General features: G+C 38.7%; 1 protein-coding gene across 3 annotated transcripts; it reads left to right on the top strand.

The window, feature by feature from the left end:
- The first annotated feature begins 220 nt into the window (after nt 1-220).
- On the top strand, nt 221-12519 carry lhx2b (LIM homeobox 2b). Of its 3 annotated transcripts, XM_077562570.1 has the most exons (6): nt 222-824; nt 1134-1296; nt 2248-2450; nt 2886-3256; nt 6047-6252; nt 11798-12519. In XM_077562570.1, exons 2-6 carry the CDS (start codon nt 1177-1179, stop codon nt 12086-12088), a joined length of 1191 nt encoding a protein of 396 aa, XP_077418696.1. In that variant the 5' UTR covers nt 222-824; nt 1134-1176; the 3' UTR covers nt 12089-12519. The 3 variants fall into 3 exon arrangements, with proteins under 3 accessions (XP_077418695.1, XP_077418696.1, XP_077418694.1); XM_077562569.1 differs by having other exon boundaries at nt 221-1296; nt 2889-3256; XM_077562568.1 differs by having other exon boundaries at nt 222-1296.
- Nucleotides 12520-13035: the final 516 nt, after the last annotated feature.

Raw genomic sequence — 13035 nt, 5'->3', positions numbered from 1 at the left:
ACTATTGTCTATAAAGAAAAGAAAAGAAATGAAGAATTAATGATCCAGTAAGTATTGCTGCCATGGTGAGGTTGCTGGTAGAAACTTCTATCGCAGATGTGCGTCACGAGTCCAAAAGGTCCCAACAGACCAGTTGAGTGCGCACAGCCCGACTGTCTTATTTCTTCGCAGCATTTGAGCTCCAGTTGGCAGTGTGTGGCGGTCCACGCGTTCTAACCGAGACAAGACAAGGGGCTCCCATGCAACGAACACTTGGATGACGGCGGCCCAGCCAATGAACTCACCCAGTGCGTCATGACGCAACTGGGCCTCGTTGATAAGGAGCAGGAGTCCAAAGTTGACGTGAGAAAGAAGCTCGGCGGTTAGGGGAGGGGGGAAGAAACACGTAGAGACACCTCCTCCTCTTCGTGTACGCACATGTTATGCGGCCTCTCTGGCAGGAGACATAACAGCAACGTAAACAGGCAACCGTGAAGGGAGAAAAACACGCTTGTCTCACAGGGGACTCGACAATGCAAATCATTTTTATTTTAAATTCCAATATGTCACCTACATGCAGCTTGACATAACATCATGGACTAACGAAAGGAAGAAAGCGAGGAGGAATCTTCACGCAGACTGTCAGATCATTGGGATTTTTATTTTATTTTTTTTTAAAAATTGGGAGATGAGTCTCCGCTGCTCATCTTCAACCTGCACAGAGTAATTTTGTATTCTGGAACAAAGAGAAATTTTGAGACAGTCGAAAACTGATGAAATCTCACTCACTGGCATGGTGGAGGAGACATCGGAACCAAGAGCAACGTAGCTAGCCTGACCGTTTGGTACGTTTAATTTATGGCAGAATTTTTAGAAAGATCAGTTGGTCATATAGATAAAAAAAAAAATCACAACGGAGAGAAATTGTTTAAGTGCTAATTAATCGTCTTATTTAGAATGAATGCTATCCGGGAAAGAATTTGCATTGGCAGATGATAAGTAGTGAGGAGAACACGTGTCCAATTCCCCCTCATTTTTTTCCTGGATTTTCAACTTGTCACGTCAACTAGGAAAAACCTGAGAAAATAAAGGAGAGAACCGCAAGTGGCTTTATTGCGCAGAGTTTTTCTTCTGATGGACATCTTGGCTTTTAGATCCGAAGAGAATAGTTATAATATTCTCCCATCGGCGGCAACGATGCTTTTCCATGGCCTTCCCGGAGGCGACGTCCACAGCGTGGTGGAAGAAATCGACAGGAGAGGAAAGAGCGAGTCAGCGGCCATCAGCTCAGCTATCGACATGGGCGAGTCAGAGACGGTAGGAGCTGTTAAGTTCGTTCTTTTTAATTGTTATAGCACCGTGCATTGCAGTCCCGGACTGGACGCTCTACAAAAGCACTTTCATCTAGAATAAATAAGGGGAAGGTATAAAAATTAAAAAAAAAAATAGTTGATGCTTTAGTGCTTTAGTTCGAGAGCAACAAACTCCCTCCCGGACTTCAACATCGAAAACAATGTGAAAGGCTAATCTAAAATGACTAAATGAATAAATAATAATAATAATTATAATTATAATAATAATAACGCACATAAGTAATAGATTAGCCAGTGAACAGTACAAAGGTATAATAATAATAATAATAATAATAATAATAATAATAATAATAATAATAATAACTGAATAGTAAAGTAATGTGCAATGCTACATGTGTAGATTTCCGAACGAGATCATTCAAGCCCAAAATTTAAACAAAAAATATATATATTTGTGTGCGTGCAATTTTTCTAAGAGGTGAAATACATAGCTAACTTTATGTGTACACTACCTTTTCTTTCAGAATAGCCATACAATTTCATAAAACGACTAAATGTAAAATTATCAACATTAAATTGAATTGCATCCAATTTCCAAATGATATAGAAAAGTGAGCTAGTGTATTATTTGTTTGATGACAGTAATAATAATAATAATAATAATAATAATAAATATATATATATAATAATAATAATGGCAGCAGTAAATATTAGCTGCAGTTATGAAATATGATTAATGTATTTAAATTGATTCACGGCATGTTTTTATGACATTGAAATGCTGAATGATTACCGTTTTAAAACCAACATGTATTCTTTTTTTAATCTATTCATAATAGTGCAAATTGAACATCGAACGAGATTCCATGTAGTTGTCCTGCAGGTCCGTTTTTAAGGAGAGCACTCGGCCTCTCTGAAGTGCTGTGTCTTGGTGTGTGTCCCACGCTGACTGCAGGCCATGCCGTGCCTGACAACCGAGCGCGTGGCCCTGTGCGCCGGCTGCGGAAGGAAGATCGCAGACCGCTACTACCTGCTGGCTGTGGACAAGCAGTGGCACATGCGCTGCCTCAAGTGCTGCGAGTGCAAACTCAACCTGGAGTCGGAGCTTACCTGCTTCAGCAAAGACGGCAGCATCTACTGCAAGGAGGACTATTACAGGTAGGAGGGCCCTGCGGCCATGCACTCTGCACCCACAAGACTCCACATGCAGTTTATTTTGACTGAAAGGTGGCATGAAATGAAACCGCTATTTGAACGATTCATTTGTAAATGCACAGCGTCTGCCTAAACAACATTTTGGACTATGTTATATATTCATGAATGTGTGTATATGGTCTATAGTCTAAAACACAATATAGAAAAAAAATACAGAAGTGAAAGTGAAACTCACAAAGAAAGAAAGAAAGAAAGATCTACCCGAATATTTTCTTATTGTTTTCAAACCCGCAAAAACATTTGTCTCAATCTGCAAATTTCTACTGTGTTAAAGACAAGAAAAAAAGCGCAAAACTTTTGAGTGTTGGGTGACCAGTGGGCCTGTGAGCATGCACGGGTGCATGTCCAGCTGCTAATGGGGTTCTGTGTTGCCCGCAGAAGATTTTCAGTGCAGAGATGCGCTCGGTGCCATCTCGGCATCTCTGCCTCGGAGATGGTGATGCGAGCCCGGGACTTGGTCTACCACCTCAACTGCTTCACCTGCACTACCTGCAGCAAAATGCTGACCACCGGGGACCACTTTGGCATGAAGGACAATCTGGTGTACTGTCGGCTGCACTTTGAGACTCTCATCCAGGGGGACTATCAGACACATTTTAATCACGCGGACGTGGTTCCACACAAGGGCCTGGGCCCGGCCAACACGCTCGGACTATCCTACTTCAACGGCGTGGGGACAGTGCAGAAAGGCCGGCCCAGGAAGAGGAAGAGTCCTGGGCCCGGAGCAGAGCTCGCAGCGTATAACGCAGGTAAGCACATGCATGGTCTGCTTTGGTGGGAAGAGGGGGCGGGGGGGGGGGGGATTACTTGTGGGGAGCAACGTGATTTAATTTTGTATAGTCTATCACTCTAAAAATTGATTGGTTTAAAAAAAAAAAACTACCTATCTAGTAGGTTAAGCTCATATTGGCTTGATTAACCAATAGATTGGTCAGAGATTGACCATTCCGGGTGCAGGTTACGGGCATACCACTGAAATTGTTCACAATAGAAAGTAAACCTAGATAGGTCACGTGGACATATATTTACTATATCGATTTATTGTATTCTAAATGTATTTATTAATTATTATAGGTGATTACAATATAGTGTTTAAAAACGGGAATGTGTTTCTATAGGTTATTTGGCATAACCAGCTCATTAGCCTATAGTGGTAGAGTGTCTACCCTGAGACTAGGAGGTTGTGGGTTCGAACCCTGGCTGAGTCATACCAAAGACTATAAAAATGGGGTCCATTTGCCTCCCTGCTTGACACTCAGCATTAGAGGGTAGAATTGAGGGGTTAGATCACTAAACGATTCCCCAGCGTGGCCCCTGCTGCTGCTCACCGCTCCCTGAGGGGATGGGTCAAATGCAGAGAAAGAATTTCGCCCCACTTAGATGGGTGTGACAATTAGTGGTAATTTTTTTCGGGAATCCCGCGGGTTACAGGATTCCCGAAAAAATATCAGCCTGACCAATTTGTATCGGTTGGCCCAATCACCTATCATTCTAGAGTGGTTGTTTTAACCAAAGGATCTGTCGGACACATAACTAACTACCAGCTAGATTGGTCAAATTTAATAATTATCATTTTTTGTCAATTTGTTCAATCTGTTTTTAGGGTGTAGTCGAAATAAAAACTGACAACTCAACAAAATCTATACAGTTTTGTTTATTTATCTCTTTAATTACAATTATATTTGTGCAATGTAATCACAGTTTTAATGTTTGTCAAATAACGGTGCTACACGTCCCATATTAGGGGGCGTGTTTCCGATATTGTGTAGAGCCCATGTTTCCATAATGCCACTTTCAGTCAGTTTCCGAGCTCAAACAGGCATCTTCTGCCTTCTAAATTGCAACAGTCTATGTTAAAGTCACGTTATGGATGAAACGGTCAATGGAGGAAGGAAGTTATAGATGATATGCACCATCAAAAGAACCAGATTAGTTTAAATTACAACATAGCTATACGTAAAATGAATATGAAACACATTTTAGAAAACACATTTTCACACTGATTTGATATATTTTAATGACATAAGCAACTTCAAAATAACAGTTCATACTACCTTAATTTGAAATGACATCCTTTAAAGTTAGCATTTACTTTTAGTGTGCATCTTCGAGTAACTTGTTCTCTTTGGGATTAAAAAGGGAACTTTTTTCATGTTCCATCAGCATTCACCCTTTCCACTTGTCTGGTTCCATAGACAACCCCCCCCCCCCCACACACACACACATACACCACACACACACGCACACACACACACGCACACACACACACACACACACACACACACACGCACACACACGCACACACACGCACACACACACACGCACACACACACACACACACACACACACACATACATTGGGACGGGACCCATTTGTTACCAGAAAGATGTGCTTGTGGAGTTCTTCACTGGAGGAGACGTCAGGCTCATGCAGCACGATTTGCTTGTGAGGTTCCAAGTTATTGCCTTTTTTTTTTCATGTGCAGTAGCTATGCAACGCAACATAACACAACATAACATAACATAACATAACATAACATAACATAACATAACATAACATAACATAACACTACAGTCATAGACTATCCTTATTAACAAAACTTAAAAAAAAAAATGCTATAAAAAAAGAAACTATGGCAGATCAGAACCTTCGATTTGATTACAGATACAGCGCGCCCTCTTGTGTTGTCAACCAGAAACTACATCCAAATTCACCTGTACAGGAGAGCACGTACGTGAGCACGCGTGGCGCGTGTGAATTCAATTTTGAACACACTCGCAGTAGAAGGAATTTAGAGAGACAACCAGAACACATTCCCAGATTGCTTCCTGATTAAGCAAAAATACTGCAGCATATGCTTTTTCTAGAAGGCAGCATTTGTTCTGCGTGGTGTGTATGCACTAATTAAGAGAAGTGTTATTCTGATGCTTTTCACTCACTTGATATTCATCATTTGCAGCGTTATGATATTGAACGTGAACTGTTATGCACGCAGCAACACTTCGGCCATTGCCAAGAAATTTGCAGACTGGGACAAATAAACCGAGTGTGTACTCAAGCCTGTATGGCTAGCACCTCATCCTGGTAAAGACAGACAAAAAGATGCCATCTAACAAGGTTCAGCAATGAGGATGTGAAACTGCAAGCAACCTCAATGCCACTGTGTCAAGTTGGAGCTGCTTGATTTTGAAAATTAAAAATACTGTTATTCGAATTATAAAAACAATTGCATGTCGGCCCCCACCCTCTCATTTACATAAAGACGAACGAATAGAATGTACATACAGTATTTTTTTTAATAATACTGTATGTACATTCTAGTCTTTTGTTACTTCACTGATGTGCCAATCTTAAGGGGATGTAAATCAATAAACACCCATTGTTGAGAGAAGTGTTGCCACAGTCACAGCAAAAGCTTAAAGATTGCAGTTAGACACTGGAAAGGAATTAAAAAAAAATCCAAATGGCGATGATTAATGATCAGATCAGTGTTCCCGCTGCGTAATAATCTATTCCTCTTGTTCCCTGCTGGCCTGCAGCTTTGAGCTGCAATGAGAATGACAGCGAGTCCATGGACCGCGACTCCCAGTATAGCTCCAGTCAGAAGACAAAGCGCATGAGGACGTCCTTCAAGCACCACCAGTTGAGAACCATGAAGTCCTACTTTGCCATCAACCATAACCCGGACGCCAAGGACCTCAAGCAGCTTGCACAGAAGACAGGCCTCACCAAGCGAGTCTTACAGGTGAAGACACTTTCATTCATGCACATTGTTAGGTCCAGAAGATAAAAAAAGATATATATTTAAAATGTTACCTTCATACAATGCCACATATTTAGATGCCTGCAAGCATGCATTTCACTTACTGAAGCCAAAAAGTTAATGTAGCAAAAGACAAGCAGAAAGAAGGTGTCTGCAGTTAAAGCTGTCCAAGGTGAAACTCATGAAACTCACAAGTTGCCCATGTCCATGCATGACTTCCAGTCTTTGTGTTTGTAGTTAAAGCTGCCAATAATTTCCATCCAAGTATTACAGATAGTCTTAAAATTATCTTAAAAGTCCCCGAAAAGGTACTATAATCTGCATACATTGCTTTCATTTATAAATGGTAAAAAAATAAAAAAATAAAAAATTGTGAAACTTCTTCAATTATAACCACTCTTCACTTCCATTATGTCTTGATTTTCCTATTTATTTCAAATCCATTTTGTTGGTATTTAAAAGCAAAATTATACAAATCGATTATTTAACAAATTACTAATACTTCGGGACCTAATTGTTTATCAACTAGGAAAGAGAATCTAATGAATGCCCTGAATGTTTTGCCCCCCCAAAAAAAGCAAAACTATCTGAACTCTTTAGCATTGTATTTACTCATCATTTGGGGAAAACTGCACTCTGAGCATTTGATGCGACATCCATAAAAAAACACACACAAAAACAAATCATGTTTGTTATATTTAGATTGAAGTATCATTTTGTAGCATAAAACAATATTCTGTAAGGGGAAGCATGAAATATGTCAAGGGAATAAATGATATGATGAGGATTGAGGGATGAAAAACAAGAAGTGTTTAATGCAACAAGAGCGAGAGATTACAACCAAATTCCACAGACAAGTGGAGTAAAATCATCACGGGGACGAGACAATTTGACAATTCATCCTACTGTTTTAATTAACGCTTGCAGAAGACAAAGCAGTCGTTTTGCTTTGATGCTTTCAAGTTTTCACGCCAGCTGATGTGCTGCTCCCCCTGCTTGTTTCCCACGGCTGCAAGCAGGATTCCATCACTTGCACTCAGCGGCGCACAGGCTGATGCCTAGGAGAAATGATGAGGAAAAATAAAGAAGGGAAGATAATTTTAATTTCATTGGAAAGATTGACATCATTTACTTTCAAAAAAACAGTTTTTATTAGCTACTGTAGTGTATGCATAAATAGATATGTGTGAATTTTGAGAATCATCCTTTCCACGTATGCAACTGCATGCGTCTTTGATGTGACTTTACACGTCTCACTGTTCACATGCCATTTCTGAAGGGAGTTCTTACACGTTTTGTTGGTGAACCCTGCCCTTTGTCCCAAAATCATCTGGGATAGATTCCACCTTACATGGGACCCTTATCGGGGCATGTAGTGCAAAACATGATGATGATAGATGTATATTGATGGATGTATAAACTGCACTTTTTCTTACCTCTGCATGATCTGTGTGCTTAGTTGAAATTAACATTTAAAAAAAACATGAACGTAATGTCAGATTTTGTTGATGAAGGCTAATAACTACAATTACCAGTCAACTTACTGTCCATGTACTTAAGGTAATTTTAATGTAATTTAATGCCTCTCTCTAATATAAAATGAATGAGGGTAATGATTGTATTAAGTTAAACTGTGTAAAGTATCCAGTTTGTGGCTCCATGACGAGGAAATCTACTCCCTTTCACCAGTCATAATTTCCGAGTCTTTAATCTAGGAGTCACCAAACATTTTCAAGCTGCTAGCTATTTCTTGGGTACGGATTATTGCGAAGGTATACCAGTTTGACACATACTTTTGACAAAACTAATTTGCTTGATTTACCTTTAATAATGGCATTATTAGGGCCTGATCGATTTAATCAGCTGATATTACCTATTGTAAAAATAGTCCAAAGTCTGAAAAAAAAAAATCTACCCTTTTTTAATATATATTTTTAAACACATAAAACAACATAATGATGTTCAAACATCCCCCCCGACAAAAGAAAAAAAATGGCCAATTATTGCCATCTTTCCTCTCTGTGATAATAATGTTAAACAAATAAATAAAGGGCAAAGTATGGTAAAGCAGTCAAACATTCTGCCTGTAATTTATATATTTATTGTTCTAAGTGTTGAGGGAGCAAAAAAAACAAGTCTTTTTAATTAATTATATATTGTTTTAAATTAATTGTCCTATTAATCTGTTATCGGAATTTTATTCTGCCAATTATTCAAAACGCCACAGGCAGGCTAAAAAAACAAATCATATTGGTTGGGCCCTAGTTATGATTATATGTTATTATTAGCAATTAATGATATTCATTTTTGTGACGAGATCGACCATATTCATGATTTCTCAATAAATGGGAAATGGATAATTATCAATAGACAACATTTTATTTCTATATATATCTTCCACTGTTCACATTTTAAAATGATCATTACTACAACATTCCTGGGAAATCACAATTGTCCGATCTGGAGAGCTCTTTTTAGAAAAGTCTCATGTGGTCCTTGGGGGTTACCTTGTGCCCACAGACACCACGATGGTAACCCCAGCTGTAATCAGTTCAGCATCTTTCACTTTAAACAAGTGTTTTTGATTTAGTATATTAAAACTGGGTGCCAAAGTCATGCTGGAATTTCAAAGGACTGCACAACAGAGCAATACTACAAGTCTCAAAACGGCTTTTTTCCCTTTTTCATGTTTACCTAAGTTGGAACTGATGCTGCAACATAAACAATTGAAAAACAAATCTGTAATGTACAGCATCACATTTGCAGCTAATGTTAATTAACTTGACTCAACAGGCATTGCATTATTTGACTCTTGTCATCCATCACTGCTGTTTTATTATTGGATAAAGTAAGCCATCTTTTATTCTGAAAGGGGTAGTCAAGTCAAACATTTTCTTGCAATATTACATTTTATGCACCCTACAGCATTTGTATTAATATTTATCTGTGGAATATAATTTAAGTACCAAAATCAATCTGTTTTTATCCATTTCTGGGGGCGACGGCCATTTTGCCACTTGCCGTCGACTGAAAATTACATCACAGATGCGCAGGGCTTAGGTAACGACTAGTACTGCAACAGATCACAAAAGTCACAGTTCGGATCACAAATTTGAGTCACGGATCGGATCGTTTTTTGGATCAGCAAAAAAAACAAACAATAAATAGTACTTTGTCGTCATTTATTTTGTTAAATGCTTTTTCCCTTTAAATAAAAAAAAAAAACAATTCAAAAATGCCTAATATAGCCGTTTAGGATTTAGTGTGTTCATTTATTTTGTAAAACATCTTTTTACATTAAATAAAAAAAAATCCATTCAAAATGTCGAATATAGGCATTTAGGATGTAGGAACACAACATTTAGTGCAATATGAGAAACATTCTTATTTTTACATAGTTCATGTGTAAAATAACAAGGTATTAATGGCTTAAAGTTGTGTTCCTATATTCTAAACAGCTAAGTTTGACATTTTGAGTGAAATTTTTTTCTTTTTTAATGGGCAAAAGTGTTTTATGAAATAAATGAAGACAAAGTTCCATTCATCTTTTTTTTTTAATAATGAAAAGGCCTCAACGTGCAATTTAAGGCACATTCCCTTCATTTAAACATGGAGAGTGAATTACAAAGTAGCTTTGGTCCAGAATATTGAAAAAAAATTAAAGTAAACCAGGTACCAGCTGTCAAACTTACTTACCACCCGGCAGCCAGACACTCGTTGGTCATGCTAACAGCTAGTCGCTAGCCACTTACTTCGGAGACTTCTGCCGTATCATACAATGACGGTGTAATTAATTAGCGGTTTCTTGGTGTCCTTAATTCGCGATTGAACATGAGTTCGGGGTAGCGTTGTGTTGATGTTAGTTGCAGTTACAATGTCAATCAACTACGATACAAAAACTTAAAAAAAAAAAAAAGGGAAGTCAAGCTACTGCCCGAAGCCAGCTGGAATAGGCTCCAGCGCCCCCCGCGACCCTTGTGAGGAAAAGCGGTTAAGAAATGGATCGATGAATGGAAGCTAGCCATCACGTCATGACGTGGGCCAACTTAAGTAAAAGTGTACTATGGTTATTTGTATTGCCGTCAGTGTATTACTGTATTTGGTAAACATTATTTTGAAGTTAGGCTTAATGTGTTTTGAGCATGTTTCAGCTTCCTTGACATGTAAGAATGCTATCGACTGTGAATGCGCACTTTCCCTCCCCCACCAACCAATCCGCGGATCAAACGTGATCCGAACCGTGGGGCCTGATCCGAACCGAACACGGATCAATGATGATCCATTGCACCACTAGTAACGACAATTCATGGTTCACCTATTTTCTGAATTTGGCCATCTGACATTCACAAGCTGAGCCGTGATTGGTCATTGCCTGATCCCTGAGCAACTGCGATGTCATTTTCAGTCGACAGCAAGTGTCAAAATGGCCGCTCCCTGAGATGGATTTTGCATCTTAATTCATATTCCACAAACACAATATTAATAAGAATACTGTGCTTAAACTAGTGGAGCTACATAGAACACATTATTTTAAATACCATTTTTTAAATTGACTTCCCCTTTGAGGCAATTTTAGGGCAGTACTCCCATTTAAGGACTAAGTTTGTACGACTTACAGTTTTCAAAGAGTTTTCTGCCTGCAGTCAGATGGCCTGGAACAACAATGTTGTCAAGTGTGCAATAACATGTCATTGGTCCAATATTAGCCAACTGTATTCATGCTTTTGATTTTGTTTGTGTTCGACGAGTAGCCATATAAATGAGGCTTACCGTATATTGAAAGCAAAGCTGATATGGAAGACTTGAACAATGTTGAGATGCTGGAAAGCTTCATAATTAGTTGCTAAATGTCTGTGTTTGTTTTGCCATGAAAATGTTTCTATTATTTGAAGATACATTTACATGACTACGCTGCTGTTTATGGATGTTTTATGCATTGAGTGGTTGAATGGGTTCGTGTGTTGAAAATGAAGACACTTTCACACTTGAATAAACAGTCTGCCGTTTTACATTACAGCCCTTGCTGTAAAGGATTTTCATTCATCTGGCTCGCATAGTAACACACTGAGCAACACATTAATTTCTTTGAACAATTGGTTTTCATTCTTGTACTTTTGTAAGTGAAAATCAAACCTTTTTTTAATGTGATTTTTTGTTTGAAAGAAAAGCACACATGGTTAAAAATCTAATTAAGTATTTTCATTTGCTAGTTACAGCTATCAAGGTTATCAGCTTTCATATCCACGACTGGCCAAATGTGATTTTATTTGCTGCAAAATGAACACATGCATGTTTTTTTTTTAAATTTAAAACTGGTTTAATATTTTTCACTTTTCAGTTGTAGACTAGCAATTGTGATGATATATGGTCATTAAAAATAATTGTAGTTGCAGTCAGACACAATTTCAGATCCCCTTCATCTGTATTTTTGCACATTGTAATATTGTGAACCAGTGTGAATGTGATGATCAAAAACACTAGACTGCCCTCCAAATGATTTTATGTAACAATGTTCTCATCTTCGCAGGTCTGGTTCCAGAACGCCCGTGCCAAATTCCGGAGGAATCTTCTGCGACAAGAAAGCACCGGTGCAGACAAGACCTCCGACGGCTCCACACTGCAGGGTGGCACGCCGTCAGGACCGGCCTCTGAAATCTCGAATGCTTCCATGAGCCCCTCCAGCACCCCTACCACCCTGACAGACTTGACCAACCCCACCATGCCCACAGTAACCTCTGTGCTCACCTCAGTGGCAGGCGGCATGGATCTCCACGAGTGTAGGAGCCCGTCACAGACCACACTGACTAGCCTTTTCTGATGGACCCAGCCTGACCACAACCACCCCTTCTTCGGTTACACCCTGCTGAATCAAAAGCAAAGTTGACTCCTTTAAACATTAACATTAGAAAAGTGAACGTAAAAGAAACAAAAAAAGAAAAAAAAGAAAAGGTTCAACATTTTCTCTGAGCCCATTGGAGACTTTTGCAGAGTGTGGCAGCCAAGCCTCACAGATGGAACTGTTGTTGTTATTTAGATGTTGTCTTGTTGAGAAATGAGAAGACTTGATTTGCATTTTTCAATGTTTACAGAAAGTGACGAAGGGGAGAAAAAAAACGGCCTAATTTTTGGAATGAATTTTTCCAACAGTATTTATGTTATTGTACAAGAGTCATGCTTAGATGGATTGTATCTTTTTTTCTTTGGGAAAATCTGAGATTAAACACAGGTTACAATACCCTCTCACTGCAACGTGCCTATAGTCTATTTTTCTAAGTGATGTACAATATCAGGTGTGAATTGGTTATGTGCAGGGTGTGTGGGTCTTGTTAGTGATTACTTGTGTTTGTGTTCCACTAGAACTGGTTAACAGTAATATACATCCTGCAATGTTTTAATTTAAATTGTTTATGCTTGAGTAGTGCTGTGAAAAACTAATTAACGTATAGTTGTTCCTACCCTGTGAACATATAGAGTTTTTTTTTATTTTTTTACCAAATCCTAAAGTTGCCCTCACATTAGGACATTTGCAGCTAAACCAGTTTTCACCTAAATGGTGGCACTGACTCCCTGATGTGATTTCACTGTCAAAAATACAGTGCTTTTGATGTGAATGCAAACTTTATCCAAATAGTCCTTTGAGGTGAATATCACCAATGCACGACAAAACAAATTCATAAAAAGCAGACATTGGTGGAATTATTTAAACTGCTCCATATGATTGGTTAGTTCCTTAAATGAAAATGATGAGTTTAAATAACTGAGGGA

Source organism: Vanacampus margaritifer, chromosome 3 (genome assembly GCF_051991255.1).
Source record: "Vanacampus margaritifer isolate UIUO_Vmar chromosome 3, RoL_Vmar_1.0, whole genome shotgun sequence".
Taxonomy (NCBI): domain Eukaryota; kingdom Metazoa; phylum Chordata; class Actinopteri; order Syngnathiformes; family Syngnathidae; genus Vanacampus; species Vanacampus margaritifer.
The sequence above is the reverse complement of the archived record's forward strand: the minus strand, read 5'-3'. Positions and strand labels throughout refer to the sequence as shown.